This window comes from Streptopelia decaocto (assembly GCF_964273445.1).
Source record: "Streptopelia decaocto genome assembly, chromosome: 25".
Classification (NCBI taxonomy): Eukaryota; Metazoa; Chordata; class Aves; order Columbiformes; family Columbidae; genus Streptopelia; species Streptopelia decaocto.
Window position 1 is genome coordinate 1,508,553 of NC_138680.1, and position 22,123 is coordinate 1,530,675.

General features: G+C 53.1%; 3 protein-coding genes across 3 annotated transcripts; 2 read left to right on the forward strand and 1 right to left on the reverse strand.

Annotated features, from left to right (window-relative positions):
* The first annotated feature begins 3,004 nt into the window (after window positions 1–3,004).
* BOLA3 (bolA family member 3) lies at window positions 3,005–5,610 on the forward strand. The gene is made up of 4 exons (XM_082072671.1): window positions 3,005–3,118; window positions 3,500–3,623; window positions 3,763–3,851; window positions 5,498–5,610. Exons 1-4 carry the CDS (start codon window positions 3,092–3,094, stop codon window positions 5,561–5,563), a joined length of 306 nt encoding a protein of 101 aa, XP_081928797.1. The 5' UTR covers window positions 3,005–3,091; the 3' UTR covers window positions 5,564–5,610.
* A 134-nt stretch (window positions 5,611–5,744) lies between these two features.
* Window positions 5,745–11,150, reverse strand: MOB1A (MOB kinase activator 1A). The gene is made up of 6 exons (XM_082072683.1): window positions 11,024–11,150; window positions 9,425–9,591; window positions 8,433–8,526; window positions 6,924–7,057; window positions 6,679–6,842; window positions 5,745–6,201 (listed from the first exon to the last, which is right to left on the reverse strand). The coding sequence occupies exons 1-6, from the start codon at window positions 11,035–11,037 to the stop codon at window positions 6,124–6,126; spliced, it is 651 nt and encodes a 216-aa protein (XP_081928809.1). The 5' UTR covers window positions 11,038–11,150; the 3' UTR covers window positions 5,745–6,123.
* A 1,203-nt stretch (window positions 11,151–12,353) lies between these two features.
* On the forward strand, window positions 12,354–21,124 carry MTHFD2 (methylenetetrahydrofolate dehydrogenase (NADP+ dependent) 2, methenyltetrahydrofolate cyclohydrolase). Its single transcript, XM_082072475.1, has 8 exons — window positions 12,354–12,500; window positions 14,882–15,066; window positions 15,802–15,924; window positions 16,666–16,818; window positions 16,906–17,013; window positions 17,817–17,909; window positions 18,819–18,944; window positions 20,253–21,124. Exons 1-8 carry the CDS (start codon window positions 12,421–12,423, stop codon window positions 20,390–20,392), a joined length of 1,008 nt encoding a protein of 335 aa, XP_081928601.1. The 5' UTR covers window positions 12,354–12,420; the 3' UTR covers window positions 20,393–21,124.
* The last annotated feature ends 999 nt before the right edge of the window (window positions 21,125–22,123 follow it).

The following is a 22,123-nucleotide window of genomic DNA, read 5'->3' on the forward strand; positions in this document are numbered from 1 at the left end:
CACGGACACGGTGCTTGTGCACAGACACGGTGCACAGACACGGTGCTTGTGCACAGACACGGTGCACGGACACGGTGCTTGTCCGCCACACACGGATGTGGTGCACGGACACGGTGCTCCTGCACAGACACGGTGCATGGACACGGTGATTGAACAGGGTGTGTGGGCACGGAGAGGGTGCTCGTGCATGGTGCTCGTCCTCTGTGCACGGACACCGTGCTCATCCACCGCACATGGATGTGGTGCATGGACGTGGTGCTGGTGCACAGACGTGGTGTTTGCGCGCGGTGCTCGCCCACCGTGCACACACACACACAGTGCACGGGCACGGCGCTCATCCACCACACACGGACGCGGTACACGGACACCGTGCTCGTGCATGGTGCTTGTGCACAGACACGCACGGACACGGTGCTTGTCCATCCTGCTCATCCCCGTGCACGAACGCAGACCCCGGCACACCCATGGCGCTTGCCCACCGTGTACCCCGATGTCCCGGCGCTTTGTCCCCGCGGTGCCGGAGCACAGTGCAGATGTGGCACACGCTGCACACGTGTGGCACACGCATTGTGCACACACAGCACACACGGTGCATGAATGGCGCACGCACGGCGCACCCAGCGCATGTGTCACACGTGTCGCACGCACGGCGCACCCGGCGCACGCGTCGCGCGCGCGGCGCATGTGTCACACGTGGCGCACGCGTCGCATGCACGGCGCACGTGTCACACGTGTCGCACGCACGGCGCACGTGTCGCACACACGGCGCATGTGTCACACATGTCGCACGCACGGCGCACGTGTCGCACGCACGGCGCACGTGTCGCACGCACGGCGCACGCACGGCGCACGCGTCGCACATGTTGCACGCACGGTGCACTCGGCGCATGTGTCGCACGTGTTGCACGCACGGCGCTTGTGTCACACGTGTCACACGCACGGTGCACCCAGCGCATGTGTCACACGTGTCACACGCACGGCGCACGCACGGCGCACGTGTCGCACGTGTTGCACGCACGGTGCACCCGGCGCATGTGTCACACGTGTCACACGTGGCACACGCACGGCGCACCCGCCGCATGTGGCACACGCGGTGCACATGGCAAACACGGTGCACGCGGCAAACGGCGCACCCGTGTCGCACACGCACCCCTCGCACAGCCCCGCTCAGCACCGTGTCCCCCATCTCCTCGCGCCCGCTCCCCAAACCCCAGCGCGTCCCCCTCGGCCGGCCCTCCCGCTTCTGCCCGTTTCTTTTCTTTGCCCCCCTTTATTTTTCCATTTGTCGGGGTTTTATTGGTGCTACTCTCTCCCCCCTTCGCTTCCCGTCGGCGCCGGGGCCGCAGTTCCCCCCGCGCCCCCAAACCAGGCAAATACCTCAACCCCCCCGAGTCCCCGCGGAGCGAAACCGGGGCGAATCTTTCCGAAATCAGGGATCCTTCCGCAGCGGGGTTTCTTCCTTCACTCGTTCTCTTTTATTTCCCCCTCCTTTCTCCCTTTCCGCCCGGGTTTCCGCCTCATTTTCCCGCATCCTTCAGGGATTTACAACCCGCCGTGATTTCAGCCTCAACTTTGATTCCGGGAGCAAATTCTTGTGGTTATTTTGGCCGGTGGGTTTTATGGCCCGAAAAAACACAACAAACCCAAATCGAAACGTTTCTTCTCAGATTCGGGAATTCGCTCGGAGGCGGGGGGGGGGCGTTATTTTTGGTGGGTTTATGGGGTTTATTTTGGGGAGAACGGAGGAGGGAGGCGGGACGGCGGCAGGCGGAGGGGGGGACCCCGATTGGGGTCTCGGCGGCTCCGAAAACATTCACACTTGAAGATTTTCTTGGTCGGCTCGGACTGTGGTTACTTGAAATGAAGTTTTTCTCCGGGGCGGATCGAGGACCGGTAGATTTTTTCCCCCATGTCTCAAGGCAATAGGATTAATGTGTATTAAACTGTAGATACTTCTAGGACAGTAAATTTATGCTGATAATTTTATTTTGTATAATTTTCCCCTATTTCTTTTCTTCCTCCTCTTTGTGTTTCCCCTTTAACACCCTTTTCTTTTTCCCTTTCCCCCAGCCCTCAATGTTTTGGTAAATTTTTTGTTAGGATGCCTAAAAATTGTAAGTTTGGAATCTTCCCCCATTTCCCTCCTCGGTTTTGGTTTTCGTTGTTGTTTTGGTTTTTGTTTAATTTTAATTTTGTTTTTTTTTTTTTTAATTTGTATTTTATTCTAAGTTACGCGCGGCCGGCCGGGCCGCGAAATGTATTATTCCTGATATCTTTAAAATATTGTGGGTGTTTTAATAAATTTTATATTTATTTTTTGCACTCAACAGGCGGCCTCTGGGTTTGTGTTTAATGCTGGGGCGGGGGGGCGGGCAGGATGGGGCCCCGTCTGTGGGAATGGGGGGTCAGGGTGGGGAATTTGGGGGGGACGACATGGGATGGGGCCCCGTCTGTGGGAATGGGGGGGTCAGGATGGGGCATTTTTTTGGGGGGGGGGGGTGTCAGGATGGAGCCCTGTCTATGGGAATGGGGAATTTGGGGGGTGGTTGCAGAATGGGGCCCTGGGTAGGGGAATGGGGGGTCAGGATGGGGAATTTGGGGGGGGGGGGGAGATCAGGGTGGGGAATTTGGGGGGGGTGGGGTCAGGATAGGGCCCTCTCTATGGGAATGGGGGGTCAGAATGAGGAATTTGGGCGGGGACACAGGATGGGGCCCTGTCTATGGGAATGGGGGGGGTCAGGATGGGGGACTGGGAGGGGGGGCCAGGACTGGGCCCTTTGAGGAGGGGCAGGATGGGGCCCTTTGGGGGGCAGGCAGGATGGGGACTTGCGAATGGGACGGGGGTGTGGAGGGTGGGGCACGGGAGGGGCAGGATCGGGCCCTTTTGGTGGCACCGTATTGTGCCCCCCCCCCCGACCCCGGCCGTGGGGTGTCCCCTTCATGGTCCTCCGAGCCGCCAGGGGTCGCTGCGGCGGAGTCTCCAGCGCCGGCTCCGCCCACTCCTGCGAGGAGGAGCGCAGCGATTGGCTGGCTGCGCAGTGACCCCGGCGCGCGGCACCAGCGGCCGGTCAGCGGGCGCGCGCCGCACAGTATGGCGGCCGCGGCGGGACTGAGGCCGGTGCGTGTCTGTCTGTGTGTCTGTGTGTCCGTCTGTCCCTCCCTCTGTCTCTGCCCCCTCCCCAGTTCAGGGGTTGGGGTTGGGGGCGTTTGTCCGTTGTCTTGAGACCCCCCTCCCTGTTATTTTGGGAGGGGGGTCCGTCTCCCCCCGTCTCCCTCCGTGTTCCCACCCCGCGGCGGTTCCGGTGGGTCCGACCCGCGGCTCCTCCCGGAAGCGGCTCCCGGCGCCCCCGGCCCCTCCCGGTGCCGGTTCCCCCACCCGGACCGCCGAAGGTTCTTCCCCCCCCCCCGGTGCTGGTGCCCCCGCTCCCGTTCCCCCGCTCCCGCCGCTTTCCCGTGCGGGCGGCGGCTCCCCGCGGGTTTTTAACCCTCTCCCCCCCAGCTCCTGCTGCGCCGCAGCGCCTGGCGCGGCTTCTCCTCGCGGACGGACGGGGAGGCGCGAGTGGCGCGGGTGCTGCGGGAGAAGTTCCCCCGCGCGTCCGCCATCAAAGTCGTGGACATCTCAGGTACGGCAAACGCTCCGTGTTCCCCTCCCCGCCCCGAACCCTCCGCGCTCTGCGGGTCGGGTCTGTCCCCAGGCCCCCCCGGAGGGTCAGGACGTGGGGACGCGAAGGGCCCCTTTGCTCAAGCGGTTTGTGTTCGCAGGAGGCTGCGGCGCCATGTACGAAATTCACATCGAGTCGGAGGAATTCCGGGCGAAGCGGCCGGTGCAGCAGCACCAGATGGTGAATCAGGTGAGGGGCGCGGGGGCGGCCGCGCTCGGGCACCGTGTGCGTGTTTATGTGCGCGTTTAGTGTTTCACACTTGTGCAGCGTTTGCAGGCGAACTCGCCACCCGCAGCGTTTTGTGGTTGGGTGTTTCGTGCCCGTGCGTGCACAGCGCTGGAGTCGAGCACAGGTGTGCACAGAACCAGCGTGCAAAACTGAAGCGCCTTGCACACTCACACGCGGCCCCCGATTACAAAGCGCTGCGGGCGGGGAGCTCGGCTGCCGGTGCCGCACGCGCAGCCCAAGCGTTAACTTAGACTGTCAGAGTGTGAGCAGCGCAGCTTTTCCCCAGTAAGAACCGGTGTAGCTGTGTGTGCAGCACTGACCGCGGGTGTTCGTTCTGCCTGTGCCGCTCACAGCCGGGGCTCAGGTGTGTCTGACACACACGTTGCGCAGCTGAGATGTGTTACAGCCGAGCACAATCAGTGCTGCACACAGAGGATTAAGTGAGTGTCTTAGAGTGTAAGTCTAACCCCAGTGTTCCCCTTCTTTCCCCCGCTGGATGAAAAGTGTAGCCTTTCTTCCCCCAACCTAATACAGGCTGTACCCCTTTCCCCCCTCCTAATAAGAAACAAAGCACTTTCTTTTTCCACATCCACACTAACAGTAGCACACTCTTCCTTCTCAATCAGTGGTGTGGCTGCGTGTGCACACAGTCACACCTGGGCACTGATGGATGTACACAGTGAGTGTGAAGTGCAGGCACACACATGCAGTGCCTGGCTGTGATGTGCTGCGCACACAGAGAGGATTAAGTGTCTGCATGCAGTGTCTTAATAGCACACCAGAGCAGGCTACACTATTTTTCCTCCAAAGTGTAGTTTTGGAAAAACAGACAGCACAAGTGTGAGTGTCTTAGCACAGCCCACCCTTTTTCCCCCACATAGGCGCTGTGTGTACATGAAGTGCGCACACATAGTGTCTTAATAGCGCAGCCCTCCCTTTGCACTAATAAATAGTGTAGCCTGCTCTTCCCTCCAAAATAGTGTTCTCCTGCCCTCCCCCTCCTCAGCAGCGCAGGGCTCAAGAACAGACAGTTCACTGTGTGCATGTTCACAGAGTGTGGGGTCTTAGGTACAGTGCTGTTTGAGGGCAAAGGGTGTGTGTGCACATAGTCTGGTTGTGATGTGCTGCACCCATGGATTAAGTGCTGTGCTCACATACAGTGGTCTTTATTACTGGGAAAGGAGGACTGTGCTATTAACAGTGTAGCACTCTTCATTGTGGAGGGAGGGAATAGTGTGTAGTTTTTCCTGCTTTACAGTGCTTAGCCATGTGCAGCCAATAGGCGTGTGCATGCACACAAATTTATTACTGGGAGGGATGTGCTTATAGTTCACAATCTTTCTTTTCTTGGGCTCCAAAGTGTCTTAGTGAGGGGGGGGGGGGAAAGGGGAGGTTGTGTGTGCACACACTCAGTTTGCAAGGGTCTAGCCTACCACCTTTTCTCCTCTAAGCCACACTGTAGCTGCATGTAAGCACTTTGGGCTATTATACAAAGTTGACATACCAGAATTTGTAAACTAAGTGCCATGGGGGCAACACTTTGTGTAGCAGCACTCAGTGCCTGCTGCTGTGTGCACTGACTCAAGAGCAACATTTGTCTGTTGCAGGCACTCAGTGAGGAGATCAAGACCATGCATGGGCTGCGCATCTTCACCTCCACCCCCAAACCCTGATGCTTTTTTCACTCCTGCCTAGTTGAATAAAGTTTATTTGTAGGTGCTTTGCTTTCTGCTGACTCCATGCTCTGGAAAAAAAATTTCCTTAAGTCCAAGCACACTCAAACTGGAGTTCATTTCCTACACCATGCTGTGTTTTTCAATGGCACCTGTGCAAGAATGAGATGAAACACTCTGCTGAAAAAGAGCAGGAAGGAGGAGAAACTTTATTCTTCTTATTGCCATGCAGCCCCAAACCCCAGGGAGCTGCTCTTGACACCAGGCACTTGTCCTTCCAATGCCAAGGGGAGCTAAGGCTCTGGGTGCACCTTGTCCGAAACAAACACTTCAGAGCTGTGTCTGTATAACAAAACTTTGCCTCTGGAGCACTGCCCGGCTGCTGTTCTCCAAGTCCTGTCTTAAACCAGGCTGCTGTTCTTGCTGGACTGGAGGGTGCAGCATCAAACCCAAACATCTATGGTGTTTTACAATGATGCTCGGCCTCCAAGACTGATGCCCAAAGCATAGAAGTGGCTGGTGAATAAGCAGAAAGTCCAAAGGGTCCTCCCTGGAGAGGTTTATCTGTCCTTAGAGCCCAACTTCTCAATCAGTTCCTGCAGAGGAGCCAACTCCCGCCTGTCGATCAAGTTGAATTCCTGGTGGGGGGAAAATGCAACACAAAAGGGCTGTGGTAACTCAAACTCCTAGAGAACCACCCACCCATGGTGCTGCAGCAGCCACTGCTCTGTGTCTCTGCAGAGAAATTCAAACACTTCAAGACAATAAATCTTTTCCTATGGTGTTGCTGCTCTACATCAGAGTCGCTTGCTGTCACAAAATACCCTCAAGGAAAAAAGGGTGCAGCAGTTGCTAATATAGAGTTGATTCTTGAGCTACAAAAGCCTCAAATTCTCTTCAAGCCTTTGTTTTGCTTCAGGCCCAGAGCTAAAACCGAGAGAAATTGAAGCATTTTGCAGCCAACTTGACCTGAAAAGAAACCCTAAACACACAGGGCAGGAGTCAAACGCATCTTCCAGCACACACCACTGCTGTCCATCTTCAAAGAGGGGCTAAAATCCAACTCTAAAAGCAAATGAGAAACTTGAGCGAGCAGTGGGTGCTCTGGGCCTCACCTGCACAAAGAAGATAAAGTGCTTGAAGGAGGTGTTGAGATGAGCCTCCTCCTGCAGCCGCATCACCGAGTCGAAGTGCTGGTGGTAGATGTGGGCGTACACGCGGAACAGCCGCTTCAGGATCGTCTTGGCCACCGACATGAAGTTCTTGGGGAAAGGGACGCCTGAAACACAGCGAGAAATCCCCCAGGTTGCTCAGACGCCCCGGCAGCCGCTCGGTGCCGTAAGCGAGACCCGGCGCTTACCGATCTTGGAGGGGAAGAGCGTCTCGTCGTCCAGCTGGTCCTGCACCCACGTCATCAAGTAATCGATGTACTTGGGAGCCGAGCACTTGATGGGCTTCTTTATGTTGGTGCCGTCTGCCCAGTGGTACTCGTACCTGCGGGGAGAGGGGAGGAAAATAAATGCTTGGCTCTGAGACAACAAAAGAATTGCATTTTCAGGCCCTATTTATCTCAATAAGGAGCAAAACTGCAACGCTCATGCTCCTCAAAAGCTTTGCCTTCTCGAGTTTCTCGAGCGCAACACGCCAGTCGGTGTTCGATAAACTCACAGCCAGTCTGTTCCCTGGCAGAGGTGACACCTGCAGCCACCGCCTCGGGGTTTCAGCCTCAAAAGTGAACCGCTGCTTTGTGTCGAGACATCAACGCTTCCTTACAATGAGTCAAAAATGGGGCAAAGAGGAAGCATCAGGGCCATTGCTCAACATCTGAACTAATTCACCAATGGTCTTTGGCAGGAATTCAGCACATGAGATGGACAACTTAGCAAAAAAAACCCCATATTTATTAATCCTGCCTTTCCTCCAAACCAGGGCAGACATCACCTGTAGAACTACACACCACCACAACCCGCTTGCTCTGAGATTTTTTGCCAAAGTCCTTCAGAAACAGGAAAAAAACCCCCATGTTTTGACTGTCGCCTCTTGTCCGAGGATGAGCGAAAACACACGATGCCATTTAAACGGGAAACAGTCACAGGAAATGTCACTAAATATAGAAACGGGAACTTGCAATCGAGCTACTTGTGGGCAGAAAAGCGGGGCAGGATGTTACGCAGCCGCTGGCTCCCCGGAAAACAAAGAGATGTTCTGCTGCAGTTTTATCTCGACTCGACACACAAGGGCAGAGAAAACATTAAATATTCTTCTCCCTGTGGGTATGCACGCCTCCTAAAAGCAAAGAGTCACCTCAAATCCACCCTCACTGGCAGCAGCAACTTCGGAATCGCTCATGCTCTGAAAAACCACCCTATGGACTCAAAACTAGACCCTTTGGTCAAGTTACATCTCCCTTTTTCCTTAAAACAAATCAAACACTTTCACCAACATCTCCTTCCTTAAAACAAAACAAACATCTTAAAATGAAACAAACCATTTCACCAACACATCCTCCCTTAAAATAAACCATTACAACAACACATCTTTCCGTAATACAAACCATTTCTCTAACGCATCTTTCTGTAATACAAACCAACACATCTCTCCTTAAAATGAAACAAACCATTTCTCCAACACATCTTTCCATGAAACAAGCCATTTCACCAACACATCTCGTCAGCCTCCCAACAACTCGATGGAAGAAAAAAACCCCCACACGTTTCTTCTGAACAAATATTCCACATGCCAGACAAACGGACAGCGGGAAGCAGGGTGCTGCACCTGGACACATTCCCTTTGCTTTTTAGCTTCTTTCTACACATGCTCAAGTGACCCACCCGCTCCCCCGCATTTAAATCCACAGTAAACTTCTCACCTGGGTCCCGCGGACATGACCGGGCAGCTGGTCTCTGTGCAGAACTCTGTAATGGTCCCGTACAGCATGTTGATTTGGTTGAAGAAATCCACCGCTGGAAAGGAAACGCAGCGGGTTTACTCACAGTGGAAACGCAAAGCGGAGCGGAGCGCAGGATCGCTGTTGTGGGGGTGAATGTGCCACAAAACTCAGCAAAACCAAACACCCCCCCATCTGTATGACATGGGGCTGCTGACAACTTCGAGACGTTCTGAGAATCTGAATCGCTCTGATGGTTTTTGCACCATCAGGCAGCCGCCCCTTGCTGGTTTGTGCAGCTCCGCTTCGCTTCCCGTGCCTTGCAAGTCACTGCTTTATGTTCCAGGCACCTTTAAAAAATGTTGGTGCCCCCAAATCTGATTGACTTTGATAATATGGGAGACCTTCCTTAGGTTTAACACTTGTGGCCCAACTTACTGTTTTCCATTGCTCAAAACTATTTCTTCTTCCTCCTGTAACCTCCAAAGAAATAAAGTTCAAGGCCAAGGACAGCAATAGCTTAAATCCAAATAAATTCGTAGCATTTAGCTTTTTAAACCATGCACGCAGCTATAACGGAAGGAAAACAGTTCTACTTTTTCCCCAGACTCCTCGCTGTCGCCATTTTGCAGTTGATGGTGCCAACTTGGAAATTTAAAGTATCAATAGTGGAGTAAAGATGTTTACACCGGAGTAAAAAAACCAAGTCTAAAATAACCACTCGCCAACCTCGTCGCCTTTGCAAGGCTGAACTCGAAAAACCCCACCCCAAAACCGCAACGGTGTGGGTTTGCGTCTCGCTTTCTGCACGTTTCCGGAGCGCAACATCCCTTTGACGCATCACACCGGAACTTTTCTTTTATTCTGACTCAACTCAGAGCACTCCAGGGATACAATTTCACTGGGGGAATTTTCTACCTTCTTTTAAAGATAAAAAACCAGCTTTTCTTGGTTTTCCCGCTCCCGGGACTCACTGTTAACTGCGATCCACTCGTTAAGATCCTCTCCCTCCGGCAACATAACCGCTTGTCTGAGGTTCCCGCTCCCCAGCGTTGCCTCCGCATGTTTCAGGAGTTCGTACTGATGGGAGCCCTCGGGAATGTTCTTCTTGGGTTTGAAGGTTTTCGAAGATCGGCTCCCGCTGGCGAGAGGAAATAAACACTTCCAGTTACCCCTTTAATGGTGTTTTCTTCCCCGAAACGTTTCCCCCGCCACGGGGGTGAACAGACCCTACGTGCGAGCCAAAGCGTTTCTGACGGCGTCACAACAAAGCCACCGTGCGCTTCCCTATTTCACCCGCCCTTTCTAAAAGTCACAAATATTTCGTGTAATAGTTGTTTCAGATCACGGAAAGAAAAACCCACGTAAGAAAACAACCAGTCAGCTTGACTGTGGCAAATATCAGGCACTCAGTGCCATAGGAAGCAGTTTCCTAAAAATAGAGACATAATAGACTCCAGCACCAAAATGCATCGTACTCTCACCACACTCAGCAGCCAAGACATCGACAGCTCCTCACCAAACTGCCCCCGTCCCTCCGGTGGAACCGCAGCCTGTCCCCAAACAGCTGCTAAAAAACTGATGAACTTCAAGACATCTCAACCACAAAATGTTACGTTTCAGCCCCCGCCAGCTCTGCTTCCCAGCAAGGGTGATGCAAACGGCCGGGCAGCCGGGGCCAAAGCACCGAGGGGGATAAACGGGCTTCCCCATCGTGTGCCGCTTGGCATCCTGTCTCTGTCATGCAGAAACAGACACATTTGTACTACGCGCGGCTTCACGTGCTCAGTGTGGAAATAAAAGACCTTTCCTTCCAGTTTGCTCTTAAATCGAACTGCTCCCTCCTGCTGACCAGAGGCGGAGGGAGCCAGAACCCCTCTCACGCTTCATATCTACCGCACAGCTATCCAACAGAGCACTTTAAAAATATGTTATTTATTTATTTTTCCACCACACGTTTCCGGGTTTGCCCAATTAACTCGGTTCCAGCACCATGACACCCACCAGCCCTTCGCAGCCCCAGCGCCCGCCCACAGGTGCGGGTCGGGCCCCCCCCAAACCCACCCACAGGTGCGGGTCGGGCCCCCCCCCAAACCCACCCCGCGGGACAGGGGGCTGCTCTGTTTGTCTCACCCCAGAGCCCCCAGCTCTCAGAGTCCCCCCCGGCAGAACATCCAGGAGCACCCAGGGCCTCTGCCCTTCCTCAGAACCACCCTGAGGAGCCCCCTGCTCCTCAGCACAAGCCCTGAGGTCCCCGAACCCCAAAACCTCCCAACATCACCTTCCTTAATCTCCCCAAACCCGCCAGCGCCCCCCCAAGCCTCCCTCAGCACCCCCACCCCATAAACCCCTCAGAATTCCTCACAAAACCTTCCCCCCCCACAAGCTCCTCACAGACCCGGCCCAACACTCGCTCCTCCCAACTCTCTGAGAGACCGAAGCCCCTCACAAACTCCCCTCCGCTGAGACCCTAGCGCCCAAAACCGCGCACGCAGCCCCTCCCCAAGGGCTTTTCTCCCCTCACAGCCGCCGCCGCGCCCCTCCCTCCCTCAGGGTCACCCCAAATCGCTCACAAGAGGAAGCTCATGGCGGGCGAGGCTGCAGCAGAGACGGCGGCTCCTGGCGCGGCCGCGGCTCCTTACGGGCAGCGCCCGACCCGCTCCCGCCAACTCTCGCGAGAGCTCCGCCGAGGGGGCGGGGTCGCGACGGGGAGGGGAGGGGCTTCGCGGTGAGGGGGCGGGGCCTCGCACGGCGCCGTCACCATGGCAACAGCGCCGCTGCCGAGAGTCACGTGGGGCTGTGCCGAGCTCGGCCCCTCCAAAGCCTGGGGGCCCCCGCAGCCCCCTCCTTGTGGGCCTGGGGACCCCTAAAACCCCTTCCCCATGGGCCTGGTGACCCCCCTGGGTCCCTGCCATGGGCCTGGGGACCCCTGGAGCCTCTTCCACATGGGCCTGGGGAGCCCCGGAGCCTGCTCATCAGGGGTCTGGAGACCCCCCATAAGCCTAGGGAGCCCTGAAGTCCCCTCCCCATGGGCCTGTGGACCCTCAAAGCCTCCTCCCCATCGGCCTGGAGACCCCCAAAGATCCCTCATCATAGTCCTGGGCCCCGCCATGGGCCGGGGAGCTCACAAAGCCCCCATTTTATGGGGCTGCGGACCCCCCATGGGCCTCTGGACACTCAAAGCCCCTTCTTCATGAGCCTGGGGACCATTGGAGCACCCCTCATCCTGGTCCTGGGTCCCCACCATGAGCCTGACGACACTCAAAGCCCCCTGCCCATGAGGCTGGGGACCCCCAGAGTCCCCTCCCAATGAGCCAGGGCATCCCCATACCTTCCCCCAACTGAGCCCCCCTCAATGCACAGGCTTCTTCTTTTCACCATCACACCATATCAGACCCACATGCCCCATCCAGCCCCCCAAAACAACCTCACAGACTGAAATTCCTCCTAAAATATCAAAAGGATCGTCAACCCCTTTTCCCAGAACCCATTTCTACAGGTTTTCACCATTTTTTACAGCTATATGACCCTTCTCAGCCCCAATCCCGCCCTGACCCCAACCCAAATCAGTTTTAAACCTGACCCCTGACCTAACCCCAACCCTGACCCCGCCCCTCGCTTACGCAACCCGCAGTCCCGCTTGCAGCCACTCTTGGCCCAGCCAATCAGCGCCGCCCTGCCCAATTAGGGAGGAGACGCCCCGCCCATCTCCGCCAATCACGCTCCTCTTCTCTTTCCGCCTCGCCCACCCCTCCCCGGAGCACCTCCCTCTACCGGGAAGCACCGACTCTGTCCCACCTCCTTCCCGTTCCACTGCCAATCAACTCCTTGCTCCTCAGCGCTCGCCGCGGCGATTGGCTCCCGAAGGCCGCGCGGAGGGGCGGGGCCAGACTCCCGCGCTATATAAGGAGGCGGGCGGTGCGGAAGGCAGCAGTGCCGCTTTCCTGCCTGGCGGTTCCGCGCCGCTGCCATGGCAACCGCGCTCTGCCCGCTGCGCGTCCTTGGTCGCTCCGCACTGCGGCCCCGCGGCCTCCACCTCAGCGCCTGCAGGTACGGTACGGCCCAGCCTGACCCGGGCGGGGGTTTATATGGGGAGAAGTGGGACCCGCCCGTCTCCTCCGCCCAATCGCGGCGCGGGTTGGAGAGGGGGAAGCCCGGCCCGGCCCCCTCCACATCCACCAGGTCCGCGGAGGCCCGGCCCTCCGGTACCGGGAATGAATGAGCGGGGCCCCCAGCGGCCGCCCCGGGCGGTGCAGGCTGATGAAATCCCGCTCCCGCCTTGCGTGGGGTGTGTGCCGGGCCCCGCTTCTCTGCGGGCAGGGGGGCGGCGGGTCTGCCGGGGCCTTTCCGCGAACCAAGCCCCGGGCTCACCCCGGGGGTACGCAGGGAGAGGGACCGGAGACCCTCGAGCATCCCACCCACTGTGCGCCAAGTGAGTTTCCCCATCATTTCTGCATGAAATTTTGCTCTAATGCACCAAAACAACCCTTGAGGGAACAGCTGCTGCTCGGGTGCTTTGGTTTTGCAGCTGCTCCTTACTCCAAATGCAACTTCAGCCTCTTATTTTAGCTTCCCTGGAGCTCACAGAGGGAGATGATGCTTCTCCCCATCCCCTGGAACCCCAGGTTGAGCATCTCAACCTCAGGTTTACATAAGTGGAATATTTGGGTTGCTTCTTGGCATGAGTTGTCTCTGACTTAATGATTTTTCCTTTCCATATGTACTTATAATAATTCCTTTTACATCTAAATGGGTAGGTGGTAGTTTACTGCAGGTTTAACTCTAAAAAAGAACTGGGGGGCCAGTGGGCTGAGCTGGTCTGGGATGGGTTTTTACTGGTTATTGTTAAATGGGTTTGACTGGGGCAATGGGTTTAAATGACATTTAATTCACAGTTAATTGGAAAAACTATCTATTTGAGTAGGTGAGGGATTATGAAAGCACAACAGATTTGCTGTATCTCTAAGGAAGTATTTAGGTAAATGTTTTCCTACCTGGATGGTATCTTGGGGCTGTCCTGGGTCTGGAGCAGCTCTTATGGTGGTTCTGCCCATGGCAACTGTCCCCAGAGCTCCAGGGTCAGGGTTATACCTAGAAAAGGTCAGCAAAAAGCAAAGTTGGACTTAATGCAGGATCCTGGAAGGATAATGTCTGTCGCCCAGGCAGCTGATGGATTTTTGAGGAGAAACTGAAGCAATTCAGTTCGTTCCCATTGGACAGTGCAGTGCAGGGGGCTTGGAAACTGCGCTTGGTGCTGTTGGGCTTCTGGGTCAGTTGTCTCCTGGATTCCTGTGGCAAATTGAGGGGGTTGTGGTGATTGCTTCAGAAACGGGCTGGTCTTTGCGATTCGGGAAGGCACCGTAAATGACAGTAATGCTGCGGGGAGCAGCTTCTCCAGCTCAGAATTATGGAATAATTGGGTCAGTAAGGTGCTTGTCGTGAGGTCTGGCAGTAAGGCCAGGCTTAAATGTTGTAGTGAAGTCTAGAGGTGAAGCTTGTGTTGAGGAAGCCTCTTGCAAACAGGTTAGTGAATGAGAATGATGTTCAAATTAAAGTTGTAGTGGTAACCTGAGGGGGAAAAACAACCAGTCAGCTGCGGGCGAGCCAAATGTCCTATATACCGCAGGGTGTCCGGTTCCCTGGAACGCGTTTGGCAGCGACTCGATATTCCCGTTATCGATTTAGACCACAAATGTACGTGAGGAGCTGTTTTGACGCGGTTCGAACGGGCAAACATCCTGTCTGCTCCAGCAACGCGTCGGAATTTGTCCTGGGGTTGAAAACCACGTCCCTCCGGCTCGGCGTGAAGACGCGACTGTAGCGGTGGCAGCAATTAATGGAGTAGGGGAGGGCGTGGGATCAGTTCGTGCTGTTCTAGATGTGCCGATAGTCTCACCAAGGAATTTGTGGGGGCCGGGATCTCTGGAACAGGAACCCAGCACGTTGTGCACACGTCTGACCAGCCACGGTTACTCTTCAGTGGGCCAAGCTCCGCCTAAGTGCAGCGAGTTCTGCTTTGTGTAAGTCCTTTGTAGCGAAGCTGTCATGTCTTCGCACAGAACGGGTGACCAGCTGTCTAAAAATGGAAGCTTGTAGTTTCTTGGCTTGAAATAAGTGCCAGGTGAGCGATACACACAGACTCTTGACCTTGCAGAGGAGAGTTGTGTGTGTGTTTTCTCCATCTGCACAAATAAGTTGTTCCCTCTGGTAGTTCTGTTTGCTGAGCCCAGCTTTAGGCAGCAAAGCTGTAAATGAAGACTAAAATACGCTGCTTAACATGATTTGGAGTAACAGTGCAATATGCTCAAGTAAAAGTGCCTTTTCTGCCCTGGCGTGCGGTCACCATGTATTTTTCCTGCTTTATGTTGTACAGAGCTTGGGTTTGACGGTCCTAAGGACGCTAAACGCTTTGGTTACGCTTTCTGTCGCAGCAACGAGGCGGTGGTGATCTCGGGAAGGAAGCTGGCCCGGCAGATCCGGCAGGAAGCCCGACACGAGGTGGAGCAGTGGGTCGCGGCTGGGAACAAGAGGCCTCACCTCAGCGTGGTTCTGGTCGGCGAGGATCCAGCCAGTCACTCCTACGTGCTCAACAAAACCAAAGCGGCTGCTGATGTTGGTACGTCTTGTGTTTTCCTCTAAAAAGGGGGATGAGTGACTGTTATCTTGGTTTAGTTGGGAGTTCTTGATGCTGGAGGAAGCTTTTTGGGGATGCCAGTCCACGTTTGCCCCTGAATTTGCTGCGACTCCTTTGGCCGCCTTCGTTATTGTGCTGGGCTGGAGTTAATAAACATGGTTCATGGGTGTGTTGTGTTGTTTGGATCCTTTAAGCCAAGACCAAGCCTTGTAATTTGGATTTCCTGCCTTGCTTGGGCCACATAAAGCACAGATGGGGCTCTGGTTTGTTTTTTTCCTCAACTGCCCAAGGTGCAAAATATGATTCTGGAGAAAATACACTGGGAGGTGTAATAAATAGTTTAATTTTCCTTTGGGTTCTGTGCTGCTGGAGCTGCCTTTGGAGCTGAGATTTTTAGACTGTGTCAAGAGGGACCACAGGACATGTGGTTGCATCTTCATTGTAGGACACTCTGGTTGGGTTTCTTTGAGGGTCTCTGCTTTCAAATAGTCTTTCCTGGGTTGTTGGACCAATACTAAAGGTCCTTAGACCCGACTCGCAGGACTTGGGAAGGTCTCTCTAGCTTGGAAGGCGCCCGTTGTTACACAAAATGCACAGTCCTTGGTGTATACCTATCAGAAATGAAACTGGGCAGCTTAAATTCGCACGGATTGAGGGAGTTACTCTTCTGTTGTGTACATGTGGTGCTCTGATATAGGGGTTTTAATTAATGTGCAGGAATCAGCAGTGAAACCATCCTCAGACCGGCTTCTATCACTGAAGAGGAGCTGCTGGATTTGATCAGCAGGCTCAATAATGATGCCAATGTGGACGGCCTGTTAGTGCAGCTTCCTCTGCCCGGTGAGTAGCCACATTTCCATCCATTTCATTTTGAAATAAAGCTTTTCAGGGTTTTTGGGTGGCAGAAGGAGGGGCAGCAGCACGGGGTGACACAGAGGGTGACACCCTGACGTGATACAGCACAAAGAAGTTGGTGCAGCTGCCTAGACGAGTTCAGTTGAGGGGCACAAAAATCTATTCTTGTGTAGGGAGTATCAGCTTTCAGAGCCAGAGGCCTGAACTTGGTTGTGCCTAAAAATACCCTCTTGGCATTATTGACGCTCCTGTCCCAAAGTGGTTTCAGTTCCCTTCTCTGGGGAGCTGTTGGCCTTGAACTTGCAGGAAGTCTTGAGGAGCTTCAGGCTTCCAAACTACTCGAAAGGAGGTTGTGGTGAGGGGGTTTGGTCTCTGCTGCCAAGGAACAAGTGCCAAGATGAAAGGAAAGAGCCTCAAGTTGCGCCAGGGGAGGTTGAGGTTGGATGTGGGGAACAATTTCTTCCCCAAAGGGCTGTGGGGCATTGGAACAGGCTGCCCAGGGCAGTGCTGGAGTCACCATCCCTGGAGGGTTGGACAGACGGACATGAGGTTCTCAGGACAGGGGACAGTGCCAGGGGTGGGGGAACAGTTGGACTCGATTTTTAAAGGTCCCTTCCAACCCAAATGATTCTCTTGTTCTAACTCTGAAGGGGCAGGTCAGGGCTTTGAGTGCCAAGCGCGTTTTCCGGCCAATCCCGGGGCTTAAAGCTTTTTGTTCTCTCCCAGAACACATTGACGAGCGCAAGATTTGCAACGCCGTGAGTCCAGACAAAGACGTTGATGGCTTTCACGTGATAAACGTGGGGCGCATGTGCCTCGACCAGTACTCCATGCTGCCCGCGACGCCGTGGGGCGTGTGGGAGATCATCAAAAGAACCGGTGAGCTGCCGCTGCTGCACTATTTGTATTTTGTGTGGTGTAACTTCAGCTTATGCGCCTTTTAAGACTCTGCCTTGTCCTCTGCAGGCATCCCGACGCTGGGGAAGAACGTGGTGGTGGCCGGCAGGTCCAAGAACGTTGGCATGCCCATTGCCATGCTGCTGCACACCGATGGCAGGCACGAGCGCCCGGGAGGTACGAGTGGGGTGGAGCCCCCAGCTTGTCACATTGTCCCCTTCAGGCTCCTAAACCGGTCCCAAGAGCGCCTGAGGGACTCTGGCCCATCAAAGCTGAGGAGATAACTCTGCACATAGTCCTATAACATTTTTGGAGCCTTGTTTAGTGAGTCTTTGTCCTTTTTTATACCAGCTCCCTCCCTCAGATTTGGGCTGTTCCCTGGGGTTTGTCATCAGGCTCACATTAATTTAGCATATTTGGTGGTTATAATAAATATTACATGAATAATTAATGATAGGGTGCTACAGTAAATTGCTGACACTTTAAGGTGTTTCTTTTTAATAGTTTTGTTAGTATTTATTGCAAGATCATCAATTAGAATGAATAGACTTTGTCATGTTGTAGCATTGACTTAATTTCCATCAAGACTGAAACGTAACTGGGAGTGCTGTTAATCTGAGTAGCACTGGAGATTTCTGAGACCGTTGAGATCTGGCATTCATTGTTTTCTTTAACTTCTCTGCAGCATAAAATTGGATTTTGAGTCTGAAAATTGCTATTCCCTTTTAGGTAGTGTTTAGGCAGAGAGAGCTCTCATTTAAGAGCTGCTCATGAGCAAGAACTCTTACATACCATCGGTGCTTGTATCTCTGAATTTTCAGGCAGCATCCAGGTTCCACTGTATTTTGAAACTCTATTTAAAAGCTGCCACATTCAAATTGTTCCCAAGAAACACGCAGGAGGTTTTGAAGGCAAAGACTTGAAGTGGCTGCGTTTGGCTAATACAGGTGAATTAAAGCTCTGTGTAACCACTCCCGCAGGCGATGCCACCGTCACCATATCCCACCGCTACACTCCCAAGGAGCAGCTGAAGCAACACACGATTCGCGCCGATATTGTGGTGGCCGCAGCAGGTGAGACAATTCTGTTGGTACTGAGCACCTTGAAGCAGCTCTGGCAGCGCAGGAGAGTCCAGGGTTGTTTGAACAGTTAATCTTGTGATTAAGCCCAGGAGCCACATACTTGATGTTCTAGCAGAGCTGTTTTTGTAGCTCTGCCTTTGAAGTGTAAAATAACATCTGGCAGGAGGGCTTGGGATTGCCCTGAGCACCTGGGCAGATGAGAACAGCTACAGGCAGGCTCCATGTACAGACAGCTCTGTATTGATGTGGGGAGGAGAAAAAAAATAGCAAAATAACATTTGCTTACCTAGAGACACCCAAAATCCTGTGGGACAGCTGCAGGGCTGAGGAATCCCTTGGGGGTATGTTCTTTTCCAGGCTTGGAGGAGTTGAGCTGATTTTTGGGGTGTCTGTTTGGCGGCAGAAGCCAAGTGTGAGCCTGGGGGAAGGGAGGAGAGAAAATGACGTGAGATCTGGCAGAACCAGACAAACACCCCACCCTGAAAGAGCATCACAAGCTGCTGCTCTCCCCACTCACGCTGGGGGCTTCACAGCCTCGGGGAAGCTGCTTCCCCCTGACTTAGCGCAGGTGCAAAAAGGGTTGCTGAAACTGTGTGAAAACTAACCACAGCGCCAGACTTTAAAAGCCAAGCTTAATGTTTCAGCTTGGAGGGGATGCTCTGGTCCCAGCTCCTTTGCCAGATTTCTTTGTGGGGGTGGATTCCAGCTCTTAACACTGTTATTGGTGAAACAGCTCAAATTGCTGAGCTGAACATCAAGAAGCAGCGCTGGGTTGTGCAGCAAGGGGGAGATTGGTGTTTGTGAGGTGGAAAGGCCCAGGTGGGACATAACACCATGTGGAGGGGGGAGCAGGGGCTGCTGGCACCACTGTGAGCGTGTGGTTCTTGTTTCTCATCGCAGGGATCCCCAACCTGATCACGGCCGACATGATCAAAGAAGGAGCTGCCGTTATCGACGTGGGGATAACGAGGGTGCAGGATCCTGTCACTGCCCAGTTGCGGCTGGTCGGGGACGTGGATTTTGAAGGTAGGGAGAGACTTTGTCTGGTTCCTTGAGGATTAAACATCTTGTGTGCTGAGAAAGGGAGAAGAAATTGCTCATTTGTGGGACTGAGTAGATGCAGAGCCCAAAGCTTGTGGTGTGCTTGGTGTATCCAACACTTTACCGTGTGCACGGCTGCAGCCTTCCTGAAATATAGAATCATTTCATTTGGAAAAGACCTTTAAGATCGAGTCCAACCATAAACCTAACAGTGCCAGTCCCCCACTAAACCATGCCCATATATATACACATATATATGTACATATATACAGACATGTGTATATATACATCTGTACCACGCACATAAAGGCTCTTCAGACCCCACACTTTTCTGGCCCTGGGAGTTTTGTCCCAGAAAGGCAAACGCTGCAAGGCAGGGGGGACTCACCTGAGTGCTTTGGGCACTTTGCATCTACTCCAATTTATCCCTCGCATTCCTACTTTTCAATAAAAACACGCAAAACTTGCCTTCTGGCCTTGCTCCACTCGATGGCAATGCTGCTGGATGGGCTGTTGCGATGAGCTGTGCACCTCTGGGGAACCACACTGGAAACACCTCCTGCAAGAGGGTGAATGGTCAAACTGTTAGTACTTGATTGTGGCTGCCCGCAAGGGTATGGGTGAAACCCACATCTGGTCTTGGATTGGCATTTCTGTGCTCTATTAGACCATTTCTGTGCCCTAAATCCAGCTATTAGAACATTTCTGTCCTCTTAGTCCAGCTATTTGACCATTTCTGTGCTCTATTAGACCATTTGTGTGCTCTAAATCCAGCTACTGGGCCATTTCTGTGCTGTATTAGACCATTTGTGTGCTCTAAATCTAGCTATTAAATAACTTCTGTCCTCTAAATCCAGCTCATAGACCATTTCTGTGCTCTAAGTCCAGCTATGAGACCATTTCTGTGCCATAAATCCAGCTGTTAGACCATTTGTGTGCTGTTAGACCATTTCTATGCCTTAAATACAGCTATTAGACCATTTCTGTGCTCTATTAGACCACTTCCATGCCCTAAATCCAGCTCTTAGACCATTTCTGTGCTCAAAATCCATCTCCTAGCCATCACTTTTCACTCTCCCCCCAGCTTGGCCTCAGTTCCCTTGCTCAGCTGTGGGGACAGACAGACTACAATGGGCTCTGTCCTGCTAATGGGTGAAAACATCCCCATTGAGCAGCTCCTCTTCCTCAGCTGGCAATGGTGAAGGGATTTAAACACCACCAGCCTGGTTACAGCTCCGGATGGAGCATTTGCTGCTCTTGCCACACGTTAAGCTCTGGTTTTCCTCCTCGCAGGGGTGAAGAAGAAAGCCAGCTACATCACACCGGTCCCAGGGGGCGTGGGGCCCATGACGGTGGCCATGCTGATGAAGAACACCATCATCGCCGCCAAGAAGCTGCTCAAACCCGAAGAGCTGCAAGCATTAACCGCTTAAACTGGGGGGGGGACTCTTCTCTAGCACTGAGCTCAACATTCCAAAACCGACTCCCAAACAGGCCGATAGAAAATGCAATATTTTTATTTATTCAAGTGGAATTTCCTAGCCAGAGGTCAGAGATATTTATTGGAAGCTGAAGTGGATAAACAGAGGTGTGAGCAGTTACACTCCTGGCCTACTCCTGCTAGTAAAACTGCTTTATGTTTAAGCCAATTCTGGGGTGTGTGGCTCCCCGGGTGCTGTTATCAACCCCGTGGGAGTTCAAGTGCTGCTCAAGCAACAACCTCCCGGGTTCTGTTCCCACAACCTGCCCAGGTTTGACTTGTGCTGCAGTCTTCTACTCAACGCTGGATGTTTAGTTGGAGTTAAGCTCTTCTGTAGCAGTTTGTACTTGAACAAAGCCATATATCTGTCCTCAGCCCGGCCGGGGCAGATCTGTTGTAACATATTATTCTAGTGTGCAGCTAATTTCTTTTTTTTTTTTTGCTATTTGGAGGATGATTTTTATTAAAAAGCCTTTTTGTTTCCTAACCAAAGAACAACAGCGTGTGGGCTGTTGGTGTTGATATGGGGCACGCTGGAGATTTCTTGGACTGTACTGATAAGTGGTGAGTACTAGTGAATAATCAAGTATGAGAAGGAAAAAAACAACCCTGCTTGTGTCCTAGAATTATTTTTGTTCTTATTGCAGAAAAAGAGCTGTAGTTTATTAAAGTGCTTGTGCTGTGAGCTCCTTTTTGTCTGCAAAGAGCAGGGTTAGGTCTGGCTTTTCCTCTGAGTTCAGCTAAGCCACAACTGCCTCCCCAACTCAGCCTAGAACAAAACCGCTTCACCTTCCTGACTCCATTTCCCACCTCCACCCCATCACAGCACAAACTTAGAACTTGCAAATTAATGCATTAGAGGACTATTAATTATCTATTGAACGTTAATCTTACCTGGGGTTGCGATGCCTTGGGCAGGATGGAAAAACCTCCACGCAGCATTGGTTGTGTGAGGTGAGTCCTGGACTCCTTCATAATTCCCTGAAAAAACTGATCCCACCTTTTCTGGGAGCACTAAAAGGTTGTTATGATACTCAAGGGCTGGTGCTGGAGGCACTAACCCCACATTTGTGCTCATAAAAACACTAAAGTGGGAAGAAAAGCTGAGGTTCAAGTGTACCAGAAACACAGTAAGAGCTGAGACTCGTTGAAACCAGGTTTATTGGGTTGTTTCACCGATAAATACAAAATGGCTCGAGTGGGACTGGAATGGAGGTGGCAAATCTGAGATGCTCCACTGTTTGCAGATAGAAAAAGTATAAACCACAGGTGAACCTTAGACAAATTGAGTCAAAATGAGCTAAAGTGGATTCAGCTCCGCTCGAGGAAACATCTACCAGAGTCCACAAAGCCTTTCTGGGGCAGGGGGAGTAGAGCTGATGTACCGGATCAAGCTAATTAACCTGTTTGATTAAAATCAGCAGCCTACCTGGACCACGCTGCAGCTACTGCAGAGGAGATCGGTACAAAACGCTACTAAACAGACACGACACATTCAAGGTGTTAATGTTAACGTCAAGCTACGTGGCTCACGCTTGGGAGTAATACTGTTATTTAGCTCGCCACGTTTCCCCAGGAGCTGTACTTGAACCAGAAGAAAAAATAATTGCTATAAATAGGAAAAACTGCCTTCAAGTCTTTGTCGGACTCAACTATTTACAGAGAACTGGGGTCTGTCCCACGC